Raw genomic sequence first — 20,256 nt, 5'->3', positions numbered from 1 at the left:
TATTCTTTTATTAAATTTTATATTTTATATTATAAAATAAGAATATTGAGGACAAATTTTAATTTGTGTTTTGAACTCCAGGAAAACATACGTCACTAATTTATATATTTTTAAAATTTTAAATATTAAATTTGCATGATGCAATCGTATTTATAAAATTTGTCTTAAATTTGGATTTTTTTAGTGAAAAGAAAGTTTTTTTTTTTTTTTACATCATGTTGGGCCATTTCGTTTCAGAATACCAGACATATTATCTGTTTTAGCACCACTTCTGTGATATTTTCCTTATAATAATGACAGAATCATTCATTAAAGATAACTTATAATTCACAAGATATCTTTAAAAAGTAAATATTTTCATTTTATTAATTTGTGTGATTATGAATTTTAAGAAAATATATTTAGACGGTAGATCTCAAAAGTTTGTTAGATGGGAAATTTCTTACGAAGAAAGGGTTTTTGAAGAAACTAAGATTAGTCATCATTATTGAGACATTAAATCGACTTAGTGCTGCTAGAGCAACTCCAACAACCACCCTATACAAGCTCTTAAGTCATTTTTTGAAGAATCCAGAGCTTAAATGTACTCCAACAAGCTCCTTACTGCTCCTCAAAATCTTAGGAGCTTCACTTGCTTCCTCAATGGTGAGGAGGATATGTTCCCTCCTAACTCATTTTATATTCTTTTCTCTCTCTTCAATGTACTGAACATGAATGATAACATTTATATATGCATGCTTGAAGCAATAAATGATAGAGAAGGAGAATCAATTTGAAGAAGTCTGTTGGAGAAGAAACAAGATTTTAACTCCTAAATAGTTAAGAGTGTATTGTTTATAATTTATTTGAAGAAAAAGTTAGGTGATTCTTGGAGTTGCTCTAAGTTTGTTAAAAAGTTATATTTTGAAGAATATCAGTTCATATGTCAATCTTGTATGTGAATCTTATGAGGATGTTAAGTACCTCCGAACATTTTCAAATAAGTATTGCTGATGTTTCATTTCTTTATTGAAGTTGGGCAGATTATGCGACAGGCTAATCACTCGATACAACCGAGCCATGAAAGAATGATATTGACAGCTACAGGGGCAACTATGGGTGGGGCCAGTGCCCTGATTTTAGTCAGGTTGAGTAGTTGGATAACGTCTTCCTACAAGGAGTTCAGGGTTGAGGATTATGATAACACGTGCTTTGTGAACATGCGTGTTCTTATCATCTTATGGATTTGGCACTCCCATGCGTGTTCTTATGAATTTGGCACTCCCAAATGATGATGGTGACAATAACGATGATGGAAGAAATTTTATGAGAGATTTCATAAACATTTCGAATAGTGTTCGTTAGCAAATAGTTCTGAAGACTATTCTGAAGTTGATTCAAAAAGAAATTAAGACAAAAATAGATGAGAATGAAGCCGATTCCAAGGATTAGTTAGTTTGAGGATGAAGAATACAACCCGGTGTTAATGTCCAATAACGACAACACGATGATTTTTATATTTGATCCGAATTTATATTCTGTGACAAGAAAAACTAATAGTAGTCGGCAGACAAGCACATCAAATAAGTGATCGTAACTTTTATCGGGAGAAAAGAAATCCTATAAAAAGTCAAAGCAAGTGTGTTGTGTCAAATTGTAACTACTAGAAGTTGAGGACCGCCAAGAAGAAGGGCACTGAAAAATGGTTGTATAAACCTCTTTCATGTGGGGATTTTATTAGGCCAGTTCGAGTTTTATGAATCTGATATAGTGACTCAGATATCATGAATATTATAATTATTTTTTAAAAAAATAAAATTAATAAAAAAATATATTATATAAATCCAAATTAAACTATCAATCAAAATAAATAATATAAGAAAATAATATAAACAACAAGAGCTTCTACGCTAGTTTACATGTGTTTACATATATAATACCAAGTGATGCTATTAATATCACGGAAATTATCTTTTTTTCATGCCGCCTTGAGATAATACCAAGTGATGCTATTAATATAGCAATTTTTAGTATGCAACTATGCATATCATCACTATACAGCAAAAAACCCAGGCAAAATATTTATAAATGCTGATTAGTGGGAGCAAGCGCCTATTGTGAAAATTGTTCTGTAGGATACTCGGAGAAAATCAAACTGAAAAGTTGGCAAACAGAAAATGTTAACCTCCAAATTTACACAATGCTTGTTAGACTCCGAGATGGGACATTACACAAGGCCAATTTACATAATAGATTGTTTGTAGACTGTAGTAGTAAATAACAGTGGTGGTTGTAGTTCACACAGCATTGTGAAAAAATGCCGTAATCTCCTACTACCCGGCACCCGCTGTTGTGAAAAAGTGACTATGACTTTCTTGCAAGAAAATTTACTTCGCTTTGTCTGTTAAGGTCACCATAGATCTGACAACGTCTGGACTGATCTTGTCGGCAAGAGCACCTTTCTCACTTAAAAAAAACGATTTCTCCTTCACAAAACTTTGAAGCTTATTTGCATCATAGTCAAGTCTGCCTTGATCTACATTACATATTCAGATATCACCAATCATATTTCAAGTATTTAAACAAATTTATTAATTATAAACATTAAAGATATGTTCAATGTGCAAGGACATAAGTCAAACAAACATCAATCATGATTTAAAAGAGTATTCCCCACTTTCAGCTGTAAATTCTACAAAGCTAAGAGCTCTATAAATCTTCAATAATTAATCATTAATATAAAACACGGATCAAGTGCCAAATAGAGTGGGAGTGTATTAAAGCTGTCATATCCCCAGTGAAACAGATTAATGGCTGCTTTAGGAATCATCAGCGAAACCATAGACTGAAAATGAGGTAAATCTATCCCGCCATAATTTTCATTCATATTCACTTTTTGCTGGGCCACTCTGCATAACTAGTTTAATCAGCTAAAAGCAGCTTATTTTATTCCCTCTATCCTTATCTAAAAGCCAGAGAGTAAACTTATGGGGCCGTTTGGGTAAGCTTAAAGTAAGTGCTTCTTGCTTAAAGTAAAAAAAAGTGAAGTAGATGTTAGAAGCAAGTTAAGACTTATAAGTGGTTAAAGTGTTTGGGAAAGAAGTAGAAGTCATGAAACAAATATATCTATATTGAACTCAAAAGTGTCTTGCCAGCTTGTGACTAGAAAAGAGCAGATATGAGAAATAAATCATGAAATCATGGCAGACATTTATTTTCAAAGAGAACTGAGTGGTCTTTTCTCTGTTGCCATTCAACTGGGTAATGCCTAGTTTGATACAGAATACCTTTTCTTTTGTCAGGATGATCCAGAATACTGTAAATTAAATTAACAGAACTAGAGCAGCAACAGGGCTCATGTAAAAAAAATAAAGAGTAACAACAGGGCCTGAAGTTCAATTCTACCAAATTGGGTTCAACTATATTGAAATCTAAAGAGGGGATGGTTAAAAGTTTTAGAACATTAGATTATATTGAGCTATATCATTCACTACCTTAGGATGTTTGACCGTAGACCAATACGAACCATAAAAATAATACCCAACAATAAGAGCAAATCGCACAAATTGGTAATCACTAGGACTAACCAGTAACCACATAATTTAAAATCAGGCTAGCTTTAAACAGGCTATAAAGCAGGCTATTACCGACTCCCAGATAATAGTGCATATGTACAGGGAACAATCCATTAGATATTAATAATATTGTTGCAATAAAAGTAAGCACTTAACATATTCACATGAAACTTGATATCACTCAGTGTTGTGAAACGCGTAAAATAAAAAAAGAAACGCAAGCTCCAATTTTGAAGCGCAACTCGCAAAACGCGATTACTCGCGCGATTTTTGCCAAAAAGTAAAATATCTATATAGTTGCATAATTTTGAGATTGTTACTTCTAATATTAGTTTTCAACATAAATAATAGACTTAAACATAGTGGAAATATCACATGAAAATATCATACTATCAATCAATAACATTTAGTATGTTTGCAAAACGAACATTGAACTTTTGACTTGTCTTTCTCCACTTAATTTCCATATTTTCCATCCAGTGCCAACACTTTGAGTCATCTTTAACTATGGATCAAGTGATCAGTACCTTTTAAGAGAGTAATTTTTTAGGGGAATTTAATCAAACACCTAACAAACATTGAAATAGTTTTTAAAATTCAGCATGCTAAATATTTAAGACCAGGGCATCAAAGAAAAAGTGTTGACATAGAGAGAGATGAAGAGAGAAGGTTGAGAGAAAAAGAGTTTTTTTAATTTAGGAGAATTTTAGGGTTTTTTATACTTTTGCGAGTTTTTGCGCTTTTTAGTGCGAGTTTTTGCAAGTAATCGCGAGTTAAGCGCGATTTTTAGCCAATTTCATAATCGCGCTAAATCGCTCAAACGCAGCTCGCAGAGCCTTCGTTTACTCGCGAAGCGCGATTAATCGCGATTTTAACAACATTGATATCACTCTTGTATTCTTCTACAATTCACTAGCTGTAATTCAGACTTGGAGGTTACAATTTCAACTATAAGATCCCAAATCTTAGTGAAAGAAGCTAGTAGTGATAGATCCCCAGGAACTTCCAGTGACTTGAATATCTAGCACAATTATGAAAGAAATGCACAATGCCTATCATATTCTAAACTTTAAACTCAAATAACATGCTTTCAATATTCTTGTATAGCAATTTCCAACATATAATTAACTTCATACACTTTAATTTTTTATTCTTTTTTGCTGATCCTCAAAAATTACGAGAATTATGTCAATTTCCAATTACAGAGCCTATATTATAAATAAACATACATATGCATAAATATATAATTTGCGTTTGTCTGTGACCAGGTGTATAGCAAGGGTAAAAGAGTACCTTTCTCCAAGATTGTGTGAGAAGCATGAAACGGGATCCTGGCAAATATGTCAGTTCCAGGAAACATCATCCATGTCTTTTCTGTGGAGTCATGATTGCCACATGTAGCACAGACCTCTTTCACTAAAGGGTTGGATCCCATTCCGTCAATCTCCTTCATTATTGACTCAAAAGGTGAAGGTACACTTGTCTTTGTTGTTCGAGCCCTTTTCCTCAGTGCTGTCAATGCTTCTCTATTCCCATTTCTCACTCTGTCATTTTCAACCATCTATATGCAGTTGCCAAAATTTAGTCAATTAAAAACTATAGACAGGAGCAGACGGTGTAACATATTAAAATGTTAAATGACCTGGTGCCGTGCTAATAGGAGATTTTCTGCTTCAATCTCAATCTCAATTAAGTTTTCCTGTATCTTCTTCATAGTGTCGTCCATATTAGATCTTTAGTTTAGAAGATAAATATTACCTGAATGTTTATTAGAAAAATTGTTAAATATAACAGGCAAAATCATTACATACTATTAACGCTAATGCATATAGATCAAGAAACTCACAGCAGAAATTTTAAAGCTTATAGAAGAATAAAGACAAGTAGACTTTCCAACATGCTCTATTAGCAATATGAGATGCAGCATCGACTTCTGTCAGAATCATTCTAGAATGAACGTTTTGCTTCTTTCAGTGAGTGTCTCTTACTGTTCTCACCCTACTCACTCTTATAGTAGTTGCTTACTGATGTAAGTCTTCATATCATGTTGTTTACATTAAAGATTTGCATCAGAAAGCAACTACTAGAAGAGTGAGTAAGCTGAGAATAGTAAGAAACATTTGTTGGAAGAAGTTAATTGTGCATGCAAGAACGTATCAGAATTGATACTGCAACTTCATGATTGAGCATGTTGGAGAGTCTGCTTGTCTGTACTCTGCCCTGAACAGTAAAAATACTAAAATACGATCTTACTCTAATACACTGAATTTGCAATAGATATAATAAGATGCATTATAATTAAGATCTAAGTAAGACAGCTACATCCTTACATGGCAGTATATATCACATGGAACAATTGAGTATTTTTTATTTTCTCTTATGTGGTAAATAAATAACAGTTGAGTACTGCATGTCTCATCAATGCATGCATGAACCAACTGAGGAGAGGTAATTGCGAAAAAGGAAAGGAAATAAGATGTCATCAACGTAAAGCAAGTGACTGTGACTATATATTGAAAATAATAATAAACAATACTAATGATATACTTTTAATATCCGATATCTTGGAATTAGCAAGTAATCACAAGTCATGTATCACATACTAGAACCAGGAACCCCACTCTTTACACTCTCCAATCTGCCACTAACCTTAAACTTCCACACAACTGCACTCCCCTGTTTTCGTCAAGCAATCACAACCCATTCTGTTGTCACACCCCCGCACATACCAGCCTTCCTCACCTCCGATCATTTCCTTTAGCTAGCCCTTTCTTTTACTAGGCCTGCAACAACCTTGCAAACCACCAGTATTATCCAAACTCCAACCTTATACCCCCTGCTGAACTCTGCCCTACCCCTGCTAAACACACCATAGTGCACTTTGTTTCTCCCAAACACGCACACGCTGTTTAACACACACACCCGCTATTTACACACGCACGCCCAAACCACCTATACAAAACAATAGTCGTGTGCCCTCCGTAATCAACTGTACTCAACTCCGCAATCCCACATGAAGTTCTGCCTATGCTCGCGCACACACACACCAGTACAGTAACTTATGCTTAACTCTCCGTTTCTCTGGAACATTGCTGCAACCTCGGCTGTAACAGGGGGGCTCCCAATTTGAACACACCCTCACCTTATTACTCCCTCATCCCGCTACTACACCTCTACCCACCGCTGCCGGCAGCCAAACAAACCACCGCCTTCACAAGCCCCAAACCCTAATTCTACTGCTCTATCTATGAATACACACGGCTATGAAATCGCACACAAAGATATATGTACCAGAAGAAGTTTAAAAAGAATCGGAGAGTGATTACCTGTTTTCGCGTGTAATCGTCGCTGCACCCCCAATCCCTAATTCTACTGCTCGATTCTTTACAGACTGAAAACTCTACTGCTCGATTGTTTACGGACCGAAAAGAAAGAAAAGATTCTAATTCTTTTTTTTTGAAAAAAAAAAATTCTAATTCTTTGAATTTGTAACGGAAAAAAATTGCTAGTTTAAGCATTTTATTAAATTTAAGGGGCCTGAAAATATTTTCACAAATAAAATTAATTTTTTCAAAAAAAATCTTAAGAAATTCAACATACGCAGAAGGTGCAAAGTACTAATTTTTAGACACCCTCTAATTTGTTAAACCAAATTGACATATTTTGGTAATTTACATCGAATGAAATCTTGAGGATAAATAAATACAATTTGATTTAAAACTAAAAGGGCCTTGATTTATAAAATTAATAAATAAATCAAATTTCAAATCTGCCCGATCAGATAAAAAACCAAATAATCACACAATTTCAGCAAAGCACAAAATCATTTTTTTTAATCCAACAAATGAATAAATAATAAATAATTATTCCTCCTGTTTCACAAAATTCATTACAACCAATAAATAATTGCAAAAAAATTTGGATCATTACATCAACACAACAACAAACACAATATATTTCAGACACACTTGTGTCTGCTTTTCAATTTCTGCAGTTCATCTATGAGCACCATCTTTAAACGCTTTAATTTCATTTCACGTGCTGTGTCACAAATAAGGGGATCAAACCAATAGATGCAGTTACACCCAATCCTCCATTCACGCAACCAATGAACCTTCGCCCGACAATAAACTCTGTCAAAGAGATTTGTTGAATAACTCGTTCATCACAATTGTGTTTTTCAACCTATTTTCTCTTCATTACATTAAACTCAGTCTACATAATCTGCTGGATTTAGCTGTACAAGAGGATAAAATATCTGAAAATGTAACTGTTATATGGATCAGATCGTTCGGGTGGTGAAATAATTACTAACCTACCTTTATAGTGTTAAGTAGAAAGTTAACGATTGAACACAAGCTATAACATTTTTAAAAGTTAAGATACACAAGTTGCATTTTTCAAAGTGCAGATACATAATTTGCATTTCGGTGAAACTTGAGATACACATTTTACATTTCACTCTACGAGTCACATGATATATGCGTGTCTTGTTTAAGAGACTTTGCGCCTATTAGTCTTCTAAAAATAAAAGCTGCTTCTAACTTCTGTTTTTTTAACCCGTTTATGTAAATAAGTAAAAACATTTTTAAGAAGATTAGAATGCTAATTTTTTTTTTTAGGGTTTCTACTTCTTTTCCAAACATTTTATTAACTTATTACTTCTGACTTCATATCCACTTCGGGTTAAGTATCAAGTTGGTCACTGAATTGAAGACCATGTATCACTTCTTTCATTGATCTTTTAGAGGTATCATTTTGATCATTAAAGTCGTAGAAAATATCAAATAGATACCTCAAAAAATACGTCTTGAAAGTAAATATTTTTTTTCATTAATTTCTACACATTTTTCTTCAACGCTGCTATAATCAAATAAAAAATGGTGAATTCTGGTATCTTAGATAATATATCTAGATATTTTTAAAAATATTTATTATTTGTTTTAAATTTTATAGTTATTTATTCTTATTTAAATAAAATTAATTTAAAAGTTAAGACACACAAGTTGCATTTTTCAAACTACAGATACGTAATTTGCATTTCGGTGAAACTTGAGATTCACATTTTACATTTCACTCTACGAGTAACATGATATATGTGTTATGTGTGTCTGGTTTTAGATACTTTGCGCCTGTTTATTTACTAGAAGTAAAAGCTGCTTCTGAGTTCTGAGTTCTGCTTTTCTTTACTTGTTTTTGTAAATAACTAAAAACACTTTTAAGAAGATGAGAATGCTAACTTTTTTCTCAGAGTTTCTACTTCTTTTCCAAACACTTTATTAACTTATTTAGTTCTGACTTCTAATCCACTTCTTTACTTTAAGCAAGAAGTCACTTTTTTCAATAACATCCCGACTTTTCGAATAATACTAAATTCAAAATATAATTTATTAATCTAAAAATATGTTACAATGATATCCATTTCAAAAGACCCAGCAGCAATCTATAGTCCACGTGTCAAACTTCTCCAAATTTAATATCCTCAACTCCGATGCACATCAACTTGTTCTGAAACCAAACGTGAATATTGTAAAAGGATGAGCGACACAACAAGTAACAATTTAACTCACAATTAATCTCGAAATCGGCGGATGTTTTTATAAAACATTATTTCTCAAAATAAAACATATTTTTAAGACCCCTTCGGTCAATATGAGAATCGTAACATTTTCTTAACACTAACTGTCATTAAGTAGTAAATTTGGAAATTCCAACCTCTTCTCGACAGCTTTGCATGAAAAGGCCAAGTCAAAAGTCCTTTGTTTTGAAACCTAATTCCAGATTCCAAAAGAGACAGAGATAAATCCAGATATTTGTTTGTGTGGACATATATTATTGGCAATGACCTTACTCACTAATCCACTAGTAAAACCTGCGCTACCAGTCTTAACCAAATGGCTTACAATACAACCAAGCTTAGGAAAATCTCGAAAAAATAAATAATTAATACAAAACACTCATAATTTCGTGAAATCAGATCTGAGGAGAATAAACTTTAGTGTTGGGCATTAATTATGCAGTAGTAATAGGAAATGGTCTGCAGTACCGGTCATTAATTACTTAATTATTACAATCATAATTAAGCACTAAGCAAGACGCTAAGCGAGCTTCTCGGAAGCTTCCTCTTGAAGTCCATTACAAATCTCCACAACAGTATTTCTTTGTAACAGTCTTTCCATTCAAACTACTACACATATACTTACACACGATTGTATGTATATTTGTTAACTGTTTCAACTAACTTCATTGTTTCAGCTTCTACAGGTAATTAATTTATGCTTATTATGTACAGATCCGTAGCTTTTACTAATCCGTTTGTTAATTTGCTTGCTTGCTTGCTTTTATTTGAGTTATTGTTTGGTAGAGATGTCAAGTAGTTATGCTAATTAGAGAGCAGGTTTTTCGATATCGAATCGTAGTGTGAATGGAATAAGATTTGGAGGAGTTCTGAGATAAATTTAATACAAGCAGGTTTTTCGATTTTGGATTGTAGTGAGAATGGAATATGATTTGAAGGAGTTCTGAGATGAGTTAATACGAGCAGGTTTTTCGATATCGAATCGGAGTGAGAATGGAGTAAGATTGGAAGGAGTTCAGGTTTTTTTTTTTTTTTTTTGAAGAATTTTAATGATTAGCTTCAACTATCTTGCGGTCATGTATTCGAATCTGACAACATATATCTGGAGCATTCGGTTTTTATGTACTTGATAAGCCGCCTAGCTGGAGTCCGAGACATCGAGAGATCAAATTAGTGTAGATGTGAATGTCTGTACTGACATGGTGCATGACAGGAATCCTAACTCGCTTGCAGTCGGATAACAACTAATCTGTAGTCATTACTATAATCCTGAGTTATTATCCTATCAATAATCCAAAAGGTTTGATTTGCCGCAAATATTTAAGGATTAATCCTGTGAGGACAACTATATCATTCCTTCCCTTTTAAACTCTGCATACAGTGTATAAAGGCGGTGTTTTTTGTTAGCAAGGTGGTACATATTATTAACAATCAAAATTAGGGTGGCTGGCATTTGATTCCTTTACCATGTTTTTTGTTCCTTCACAATTTGGTTTACAATATTCTGGGATTTAAATAAAAAATATTAGTTATTTCTAGAAAAAACTTTGTCTTATTTATATTTTCCCATTACTAGCAATGCTTTTAATTGTTTAAATATAACTATGTCACCACTAGTATTATTTCCTTGTAACAAAAATTATAACTTGAATCATATTGATATATAAATTATGAGTCATGAAATAGGATACAGATTCATTAAAAAATAAAATAACTTGTATTTACTATCTTTATTCTGAACAATATAATCCGCCAATATATTGGTCTTTGGCCTGCTTATAGTGAGAAATTCGATGCAATACAAATCCTTCTGATGATAGAATGGATTTTTTAAGTAGTACTATTAAGTATAAATAATGGCTTAAACTAGCCACATTATATATGCATATTCATGTTTCATAAAATGTAGGACCTACAAGATCAGCAATAATTGTTTTCTGGTAGGAAATGCTTTCTACACTTATCTATTCATGTATTTTTGGCATGATTTCTGTCATCAACCTAATGTATAAGCAAATACTTGCAGGATTATTTAAACATGATTCGACTTAATGTATTTTTTTCAGTCATAGTCTATAATGTTTGTGAAAAGTAACAGTAAGAACACTTAGATATTTACTTGAAGAAATTATAATGAGAGATTAGAGAAGGTAACTTTTGTTGCAGTAATTCATTAATTTTACTTGCTCACTAATTCATTGCAGCATCATTACCATTAAACAGCTAGTCAAGAATCGCTTGTCTTTCCATCCATGATACAGAATTTAATTAGCCACTTACGTGATTCTGACAGTTTTCTATGCCTTTCTAGGATTGGACTGCCAAATTGCTTTCTTTATCTGCTATGTAGGGATAACTTCTTACTGAAAGCTAAAAATAATGATAATTTCCTACTGCTGGTTTTATTAATCATTTTTGTCTTATGATTTGTTTTGTAAAACTTTCTTCAATTTCATTATTAGCATGAAGCTTTCGGATAGATCTATGACTGTGACTTAAGGTTCATTGCCTAATTTGTCAAAATTTTAAATGCCAAGTTATCATTGTTTCGTTGCAGTGGTTCTATCTTGTAGATGCTCAACCATCTTTGATTTGAAATTAATGCGACTCCATCACCAGAGGTGAGTCAGTTTTCTTTTCAGTTGATTAAAACTTAGTGTGTTTTCTACCTTGTTCTTGAATTATAGAAGGGTGACTCATGCAATCTGAATTAAATTACTCTTGGGTTCATTGGTGGGCTTTTCTTGCCTGTGCAGATGGGATCTATAGAAGAGAATATTGACCTCGAATCTGATGAGGAAATTCCATTCAGCTCTTCTCAAGCGACCGATAAATTGCAAAATTTTCATTTTGAAACACCTCGCAGTATATTAGAACCAAATATATCCAGTTCATGGGCCTCAAATAATTTGGGAAACAGCCTCATTCGGAGTATTTATATTGTCTTAATTAAAGCTAAAATCAATGTCTTGCTACCTTTTGGCCCACTAGCTATACTGCTGCACTACCTTACCGGAAAGCATGTAAGATATACAGTTCTTATGATAAAACATTTATTGTTATTAGTGAAGATGTATGTTGAGAAGAGATCAAGCATTTTTTACCACAACCATCTTATTAATGCTAACCTTTTTATGCCAGGGATGGGTCTTCTTTTTCACTTTACTGGGTATTACACCTTTAGCTGAGCGTCTGGGTTATGCAACAGAGTAAGTTTTTGTCTATTCATGTATGGAAGCAATATTCCACTGTGATTTCCATTTCACCACCCAATTTCCTCCCTATAATATTATATTAATGCTTGTTTTTCTTGCTACTTTGGTGCAGGCAACTAGCCTTTTTTACAGGACCGACAGGTACATATATTGTTATGCTGTCACAACTAAGTCAAAACTATATGTATTGTTGAGTATAACAATCCTAGTCCAAATCTAGTCTGTATCAAGGCTCCATCCAAATCTCAGGAAGTAACCTGATCATCTTGCTCCACCACAAGTTCCAGATGTCACAACATAGTTTAAAAAAAAAAAGTTTACTGAAAATAGTCAAGAAATTTTATTTTAATATTCAACTGAAAAGTTTTACAATCATAACCATCTATTAACTCTGTAAAATATTCATTTCATTTATCTTCGGGTGCGTTCAGTTGGTCAAGCAGGCCCTATCTAGCTCTCAGCTTCTAGATTATGTCTCCACAAAATGTGATGTGATTGAATACAATATGTACCCTTGTAGGTGAGAAATATAAGAAAAATTCAGATGTACCATATTATGCTAGGTCCGAATTTTGTACAAATAGTAGTTGCTGTTTGGTGGGTCTTTAACTCTGTGTTTTCGAACAGATTAAGATTGAGTGTTTTCAGTTTGTTGTATAGTCTGTATGGGTTTTAGAAAGAAAAAAACTAAACCAATAACGTTTGGTCATGTATAAAAATGGTCCAGACAAAAAACAAACAATAGTTACCCTACAAACTTCTGTATTGTGAGTTTAATGCTTCTCTTTGGTGCACACATGCAAACAGTTTTAGGAATCTTGGAGGACATGTTTGATTTCTTTAGACCTTTACTGAAATCAATGTATGTTAATATATGCGCCTGTAGTACACGGGTAATGAAAAAAAATGAAGCACTCCAAATTATATTCTGGACTTCTATTATAATTTATAAGCCTGATTATTCTGTATCATGGGAGCAGTTTTTTGTTGGACCTGCAGTTGGAGGCCTTCTTAATGCTACATTTGGTAACGCAACTGAAATGATAATTTCAATATATGCACTGAAGCATGGGATGATTAGAGTTGTTCAACAATCATTATTGGGGTCCATCTTATCGAATATGCTCTTAGTGCTTGGGTGTGCCTTCTTCACCGGAGGGATCATTCATTACAAAAAAGTTCAATATTTTAATAAAGTAGGTACCCACTCCCTTACGGCATACCCTCTTTTTGAAATCTAATCATCATTATAATATTGTATAGCCCTCTAATTAAGCTTTTAACCCCCCCGTTTTGTTTTGCATGGATCGATGACTGATCTTTGTCTAATGTTTCAGGCAGCTGCCTTGGTGAACTCAGGTTTGTTGTTGATGGCTGTCATGGGTTTACTCTTCCCCGCCGTGCTTCACTTCACAGGTACAGAGGTGCATTTTGGGAAGTCAGAGCTAGCCCTGTCAAGATTTAGCAGTTGTATAATGTTAGTAGCATATGCAAGCTATCTCTTCTTTCAGCTAAAGAGTCAACCAAATCTCTATAATGCGATCGATGATGTGAGTTATTTTCTTCTTGGTTAAAATTATCTTAATAGAGATATATGGTAACTACAGAAATGTGCAGGGAAAACAACATACAGTAAATGTCATTATATTACCATTGTAACAAAGGTTCTTATTGTTGTTTGAATTAAATGGACTTTAAATTTTCTGCAGGACAGAGAGTGTGTTGTCGAAGATTCCGAGGATGAAGAAGCCCCTGAGATTACTATGTGGGAGGCGATTGGGTGGCTTTTTATTTTGACTTTATGGGTGTCCTTATTGTCTGGGTATCTTGTTGATACCATACAGGTAACTTCTATATTACTACTATGTTGACAAGGCATTGTGAAAAGATAATCATGCTGGTTATCTATCTTGATTCAAGTTTGATAGATGGATTACTTATTTTAGGAACGAGTTGGTTTAGTATATATCTTCATTTCTTTTGGAAGGGAATGTATTGAGAAATATGAGTGAATGGATCGATATTAAGAGATTAGTGGAAGCTGAAACAGAATTATAACACATGACTCGATGCTTAATATTATCAACTTTGATTCGAATGCGTTAACCACTGTATATAGCCGGTTTCTGTGCCTGGGGTGCTACCATTTTCTCACAAGCTTGCATTTAGTTGGCTGGTGGAAAATCCAAAGTAGTAACTTAATGGAGCACAATGCTTTCTGATCGTCTTCATAGACTCCTGGATTTCCAAAAAAAACTTAAATACAAAGATTGTCTTGTGTTCTCTTGCTACATGTCCCTCTACCCTCGTCGGACTTTCAGAATTAAAAGCCAGGATAGGTATGGGGGTCCATAAGCTTAACATGAATGACTCTTTCTTGACAATATAAAGATGAATGTGTGGCTGCTGGGATTCAAGCCTAGGTCTCCACAGCCACGACATAGAATACTTGCCACATAAACTACAGCCGCATCACAAATTTTTCATTGTTTTCTAAATTTCTCTTTTCTTCCTATATAGAAATTTATAAAGGATACGCTATCATAATGATTGATTTTTTAATTTACTTATTGACTGGGAGCTGTCTCAATTAATAGCCATTTCTTTTAGCTGAAAGATTTATAAGACATGCAGAGTTTCTACTAATTAGGAGAATGAACTTATATCTCATCCTAAATTAACTGGGTCCGGGTTCGCTAAATTTCTGGATAAAATTATCCTTTAATACTTCAAAGCTAAATCTTGGCTTTGTTCTTTATGTTTTGGCTTTGAGTGCTTAATGCTTGTTTTTATCGAGTAATTGTTAATTGGACTAATGCAGCTGAAAAGTTCATGTAAACCTTTAGTGACATAATTCTTAAGCAAGTCATATTTGATTGGTTGAGAATAGTTCATGATGGCTTAACTTTGTAATAACTCGATAGTCTGATGCGTTCTTTGTCTCTTCAGGGAGCATCTGACTCATGGAATATGCCTGTATCTTTTATTAGTGTCATCCTGCTTCCTATTGTGGGAAATGCTGCAGAACACGCAAGTGCAATCATGTTTGCTATGAAGGACAAACTTGTGAGTGTCTAACAATTGTGAAAGATGTCTTATCTGTTTAATGGATAATGTTGTATATTTACCTATTAACCTCTTTTAGGACATAACACTTGGAGTTGCAATCGGGTCATCTACTCAGATTTCAATGTTTGTGGTAAGAGCTGTACCTTATACTTGATATTGATATCAATTTCGACATATTAAGGTCACTACCAATTCCTATACGGCTATACCTATATTTTAAATGCAAGAGGCTTTAAACTTTTTCTCTTGTGATTTATATTAGCAATTAATTTAGTGATAAAAAATAATATTTTTGTTGCCAGAGTAGTTATATTAAATATTGTTCTGTTGACGGATGCAGATTCCATTTTGTGTGGTTATTGGTTGGTTTATGGGACAGCCCATGGACTTGAATTTTCAACTTTTTGAGACTGCTACACTCTTCATCACGGTGCTAGTTGTGGCATTTATGCTTCAGGTTCTCTCTCTCTCTCTCTCTGCACACACACACACATATAACTTTTTTCATCCCAATTCTTGATTGGTTTCCAACGATTATTGGATTCAAAAGGCTTAAACATAGTAAATTCTTAAGTTTCGTTGTAGCCAGTAGACGAAATTAGAGTATTCCTCTGCTAGTTGTGACATAATTATTTTCTATGTTATCTCTTTATCCACTCCAATTCTCAATTGGTTTCCAATGCTTAGGGGATTCGAAAAGGCTTAAACATAAAAAATTCTCAAGTTTTGTTTGTAGCCAGTCTCCAAGCTGTCGAAATACAGTATTTAACATATGTACTGCTATACTTGCACTAGATTATTCATTTGATTGTATGTACCTGAGGATGTGGCAAATGACATCTTAGTATTTCTTTACCCTCATTGGCTATTTGCACGATATAGGTTCATTGCCATTTGTGATGCATAGATGTGCGCTTGGTCTGTATATACTACTGTGCATAAAATATAGACAACTTGATGATTGTTCATTTGTTAATGCAGGATGGGACGTCGAACTATTTTAAAGGTTTGATGCTTATTCTGAGCTATCTAATTGTCGCAGCAAGTTTCTTTGTGCATGTTGACAAGATAAACGGTGAGTCCTGGTAAACCTGTTTTTCAATCATTTAACATCAATTGAAAAGTCTTGTATGTTATGGACAGTACGAATGGAATATAGTTTTTTTTTAATTTGGGGGGGGGGGGGGGGGGGGGTGCGCGCTGGGTGGGTGGTGGTTAAGATAAAACAAACAGTGTGTGAAAACCTTGGCCAAATCCCGATGCTTATCCAAATATCGATTCGTCCTGTTTTGGATTGGAAAGCCGAAGTCAACGGTCCAAATGCAACATGGGTAATTCACAAACCCATCACAGGCATGGTGCATTGAGTCTGGGTATTACAAACTCCCCCACTTAAATGTAAACCATCCCTGTTTCCAAATCTGAAATAAGCCATGAACTACTTGTCTCTGTTATCATATGACCTACGTTACCCCGACTCTTCATTTTGCCTCGAGTACCCGTGCCGGACACTCGACACTCGGTCATGGGTATGGACACTCCGACACTTATTTTAGGCCAAAAACATGTAAAATTTTCAAAATATTGCCGAGTCCGACACTCGGACACATATCCAGTTGGACACTTTCAACCGAGTCCGGGTAACATAGCATATGACAATCTGTCATCCAGAAACTTGAAAATCTAGTCAAAACTACTTGTCTCTGTTATCATACGTGACAATCTGTGTCATCCCGAGACTTGGAAATCTAAGTCTTGTATGTTATGGACCCAACACGCTGCAAAATGGAATATAGTTGTTTTTTTTATTTATTTTTTTGGTTTTGGGGGGGGGGGGGGGGGGGGGGGTTCGGTGGGTGGGTGGTGGTTTGTTACTAAGATAAAACAGATGGTGTGTGAAACCTGGGCCAAATCCCGATACTTATCCAAAAATCGATTCGTCCTGTTTCGAATTCCGAATAAAGCCGAAGTCAACTGTCCAAATGCAACATGGGTAATTCACAAACCCATCACAGGCATGGTGCATTGAGTCTGGGGTGTTACAAACTCCCCATTTTAGTGTAAACCATTCCTGTTTCCATCTGAAATAAGCCGTGAACTACTTTTCTCTGTTATCATATGTGACAATCTGTGTCATCCCGAGACTTGGAAATTTAGTCAAATTACTTGTCTCTGTTATCATATGTGACAATTTGTGTCATCCTGAGACTTTGAAATCTGTGTCATCCCTTTTTAAATTTGAAATAAGACTTGGAAATCTAGTCAAATCCCGTTTTTAAATTTGAAATAGCGGAAGTAAACTGTCCAAATGCAACAATCTGAATAACACAGAAGCCCACCACATGCCCCCAAAGATCATTTTTCGTTGGGGCACTTGGTAATACTACTGGTGCTTATAAACTTAAAATTTAAAAAACAATCCCACTCTACGATGTGGGACTGGGGATTTACATGATGCCTGTCTAACATACTTTCAACAGGACAATGGGAATGGTTATAGGTCATAACACACTTAACATGTTATATATGAAAGCACCATGTGAGTGGGCTGTGAAGCTGGCATGTGTGTTAGATTCGCAACAATATTATCTACATGCTTCCGTTACAGCTCTCCATTAATTTTCTTCGTCGTAATAAATTATCCCTCTTACACGGCTCGTTCTATTATCTTTTAGCCATCTTAGAAAAAATTGTGTATGCTTGTGCTTTTGTGCAGAAGATGACTAATACTTAGAGAAGGGTGTGATGTTCCACTACTAATTGGAAAGCACAAGTCAGCAAAATATGATGTTGTTCAAAAGTTCAGCCACTGCTTCTTCCGCGGTCACAGTAAGACTGGATAATTTTATTCTTTGGTCAACTGAAGAATGGTTTTCATTGTGTCAGAGAAGAAATGCGAAGTGTGTATTCATTTGTCACGGATCATCATCTTGTATACAACTCACACATACGATGTTATTTATACAGGCAATACTGCTCTTTTACCAGACTCGCGGTGTTCATATATGTCAGACTCTGAATCTCTAGTCTCCCAGTGTAGAAAATAGATTGGATCACCACATCATCATATCTTTTGTCCATTATCACAGTTTACAAGTTTCGTGAACCAACAAATATCAAGTCCTATTAGTGAACTCGTCAGATGTGTGCTCGGTAGATTACAGAATAGCTTTCTATTCTTTTTCTTGCAGTTGCAAAATATCAAATATATAAGTTATCAAGTCACTAAACAAATTAAGCTTTTAAATTCATATTCTGACTCACAAGTTTTTTACGCAAAAGATATGAATAAACTGTTTCTCTTCCCCTGTAATTGTGATTGCCATATCTAGAAGTAGAGATTCTGTGTCTCCCTTCTGCATTACATTCCTTTAGGAAAATCGTGAGTGTATTTACAAACTGCTGTTTCTTCATTTTATTTAATCCATCCTGCTCTTTGTGATCTTTTACCAGTCTAATCCTTCACATAGAAGACAATGATAATAATCAATTCCCTAAAATATTTCAGAGTACAAGTTTATCAATTTCTTTTCACGTCCTGGAAACACACTTCTTAAACTAGAGAGTAACGAGATTTCACATAGTAAAAAAAATTCGTAGATCACAGGAATTCGTCCTAGAGTTTCTCGATTCAAAATAATCTAGAACCTTTGAAAAATCGAATAATTTCTTTTCAAGTCTCCAAAACACTCTCTTCTTAAACAAATCTAGGAAGGAAAGTACAAAGACCTTCTGGTCCCTGGTTAATTCTTAGATGTTCTTAAAATGAAACCTCGAGTTTTGTTTGTTCAATTACCTTAATTAGAGTATAGAAGGTTCCTTTTTAAGTTAAAATCTGTCCCCCTTGTTTGTCTAAACGCAAACAGCTGATCTGGAAATTTTATTTTCCCAGATGCAAATCAGCTGTTTGCATGATCTTTCTCGTCCTGGTGCACATGGTCCTGCTTCTATGGGTGGTGGCTAAGACCGCCCATCCGATTCGCGGAGCTTTGCTCCAGGCTACTTGCATTAGCATTGCAAATCTGCAGTTCAATTTTCATATACTAACGATAGAATTATTGGTTCACTACAAGACATGTATTCTTAAGTGTCGACAGAGAATCTAGTTACCTTGCGAGTTATAACTGTAATTGCCCCATATCTAAACTAGATATTCCATGTCTCTCCTCTGCATTACATTTTTTACAGATGGAAGATCATGAGTGTCTTTACTTACACTTACAGCTGTTTCGCCATTTTGTACAGCCATTCCTGTTACTTATCACTTTAAATTATGTCGAATGCACATGCGTTATGAACTAGATGCCTAGCACATCAAAACTAGCTATCCTCGAACCCTTCTCATAACAAATCAAGTACTAAACGGTTCAAAGAACATAAATGACGCGAATATACAACAATTAAACCAGAAGTAACATTTATTTGATAATCTGATGTGCTGTATAATACATGTTCTTGTTCGTAACCAATTTATCTGGCTCACTACAAGGAACTTATTTAGTAGCATTACATAAACTCATAAAGTACGTAGTTTAGCAGGACGGGTACAGTGGTTCTATAGATATGAGCATCTTATATATGTAAATAAGGGCGTTGCATCGAGACAGAGGACTTCTTGATCAGGCTAGACCTATACAGGAGGCGCGCCTTAGGTATATTTGGAAACAAGTGAAGTTGAAGTAGATCAGAATCGCGATCAGTTGATGTTGCTATAGCATATATGTGATAGTTGAAGAGACAGACATATATGTTCCGGGATATTTTGAAAAAGAGTAGGCGAAAATGCACTTGGTACTACACTCTAAGGCTAATCTCTGCTCAGTAATATATGTGCCCAAAA

The 20,256-nt window shown here is 34.5% G+C and overlaps 2 protein-coding genes across 4 annotated transcripts; one reads left to right on the top strand and one right to left on the bottom strand.

Moving 5' to 3' along the window:
- Positions 1-2,051: 2,051 nt before the first annotated feature.
- Positions 2,052-7,002, bottom strand: LOC108224822 (uncharacterized). 2 transcript variants are annotated; one of them, XM_017399553.2, is made up of 4 exons: positions 6,881-7,002; positions 5,197-5,312; positions 4,848-5,115; positions 2,052-2,515 (listed from the first exon to the last, which is right to left on the bottom strand). In XM_017399553.2, the coding sequence occupies exons 2-4, from the start codon at positions 5,278-5,280 to the stop codon at positions 2,367-2,369; spliced, it is 501 nt and encodes a 166-aa protein (XP_017255042.1). In that variant the 5' UTR covers positions 5,281-5,312; positions 6,881-7,002; the 3' UTR covers positions 2,052-2,366. The 2 variants fall into 2 exon arrangements, with proteins under 2 accessions (XP_017255042.1, XP_063936668.1); XM_064080598.1 differs by lacking the exon at positions 6,881-7,002 and adding an exon at positions 6,204-6,407.
- Positions 7,003-9,532: 2,530 nt separating this feature from the next.
- LOC108227676 (vacuolar cation/proton exchanger 3) lies at positions 9,533-18,405 on the top strand. Of its 2 annotated transcripts, none has more exons than XM_017402954.2 (13): positions 9,533-9,818; positions 11,690-11,753; positions 11,889-12,155; positions 12,274-12,341; positions 12,460-12,488; positions 13,347-13,543; positions 13,685-13,897; positions 14,057-14,191; positions 15,297-15,413; positions 15,493-15,546; positions 15,757-15,873; positions 16,398-16,491; positions 18,133-18,405. In XM_017402954.2, the coding sequence occupies exons 3-13, from the start codon at positions 11,889-11,891 to the stop codon at positions 18,141-18,143; spliced, it is 1,302 nt and encodes a 433-aa protein (XP_017258443.1). In that variant the 5' UTR covers positions 9,533-9,818; positions 11,690-11,753; the 3' UTR covers positions 18,144-18,405. The 2 variants fall into 2 exon arrangements, with proteins under 2 accessions (XP_017258443.1, XP_063936666.1); XM_064080596.1 differs by lacking the exon at positions 9,533-9,818 and adding an exon at positions 10,127-10,151.
- The last annotated feature ends 1,851 nt before the right edge of the window (positions 18,406-20,256 follow it).

The sequence above is a fragment of the Daucus carota genome, chromosome 6, assembly GCF_001625215.2.
Source record: "Daucus carota subsp. sativus chromosome 6, DH1 v3.0, whole genome shotgun sequence".
NCBI classification, from domain to species: Eukaryota; Viridiplantae; Streptophyta; class Magnoliopsida; order Apiales; family Apiaceae; genus Daucus; species Daucus carota.
This window is presented reverse-complemented; position numbering and strand designations above follow the sequence as displayed.

Excerpts from the sequence above, each read along its gene's own strand:
- LOC108224822 (XM_017399553.2), bottom strand. The coding sequence starts at position 5,280 with ATGGACGACACTATGAAGAAGATACAGGAAAACTTAATTGAGATTGAG. Across the intron at positions 5,116-5,196 it reads TCCTATTAGCACGGCACCAG|ATGGTTGAAAATGACAGAGT; the intron begins GTCATTTAACAT and ends AACTGCATATAG. Across the intron at positions 2,516-4,847 it reads TCACACAATCTTGGAGAAAG|ATCAAGGCAGACTTGACTAT; the intron begins GTACTCTTTTAC and ends TATGTAATGTAG.
- LOC108227676 (XM_017402954.2), top strand. The coding sequence starts at position 11,889 with ATGGGATCTATAGAAGAGAATATTGACCTCGAATCTGATGAGGAAATT. Across the intron at positions 15,414-15,492 it reads TTGCTATGAAGGACAAACTT|GACATAACACTTGGAGTTGC; the intron begins GTGAGTGTCTAA and ends AACCTCTTTTAG. Across the intron at positions 15,547-15,756 it reads CTCAGATTTCAATGTTTGTG|ATTCCATTTTGTGTGGTTAT; the intron begins GTAAGAGCTGTA and ends TGACGGATGCAG.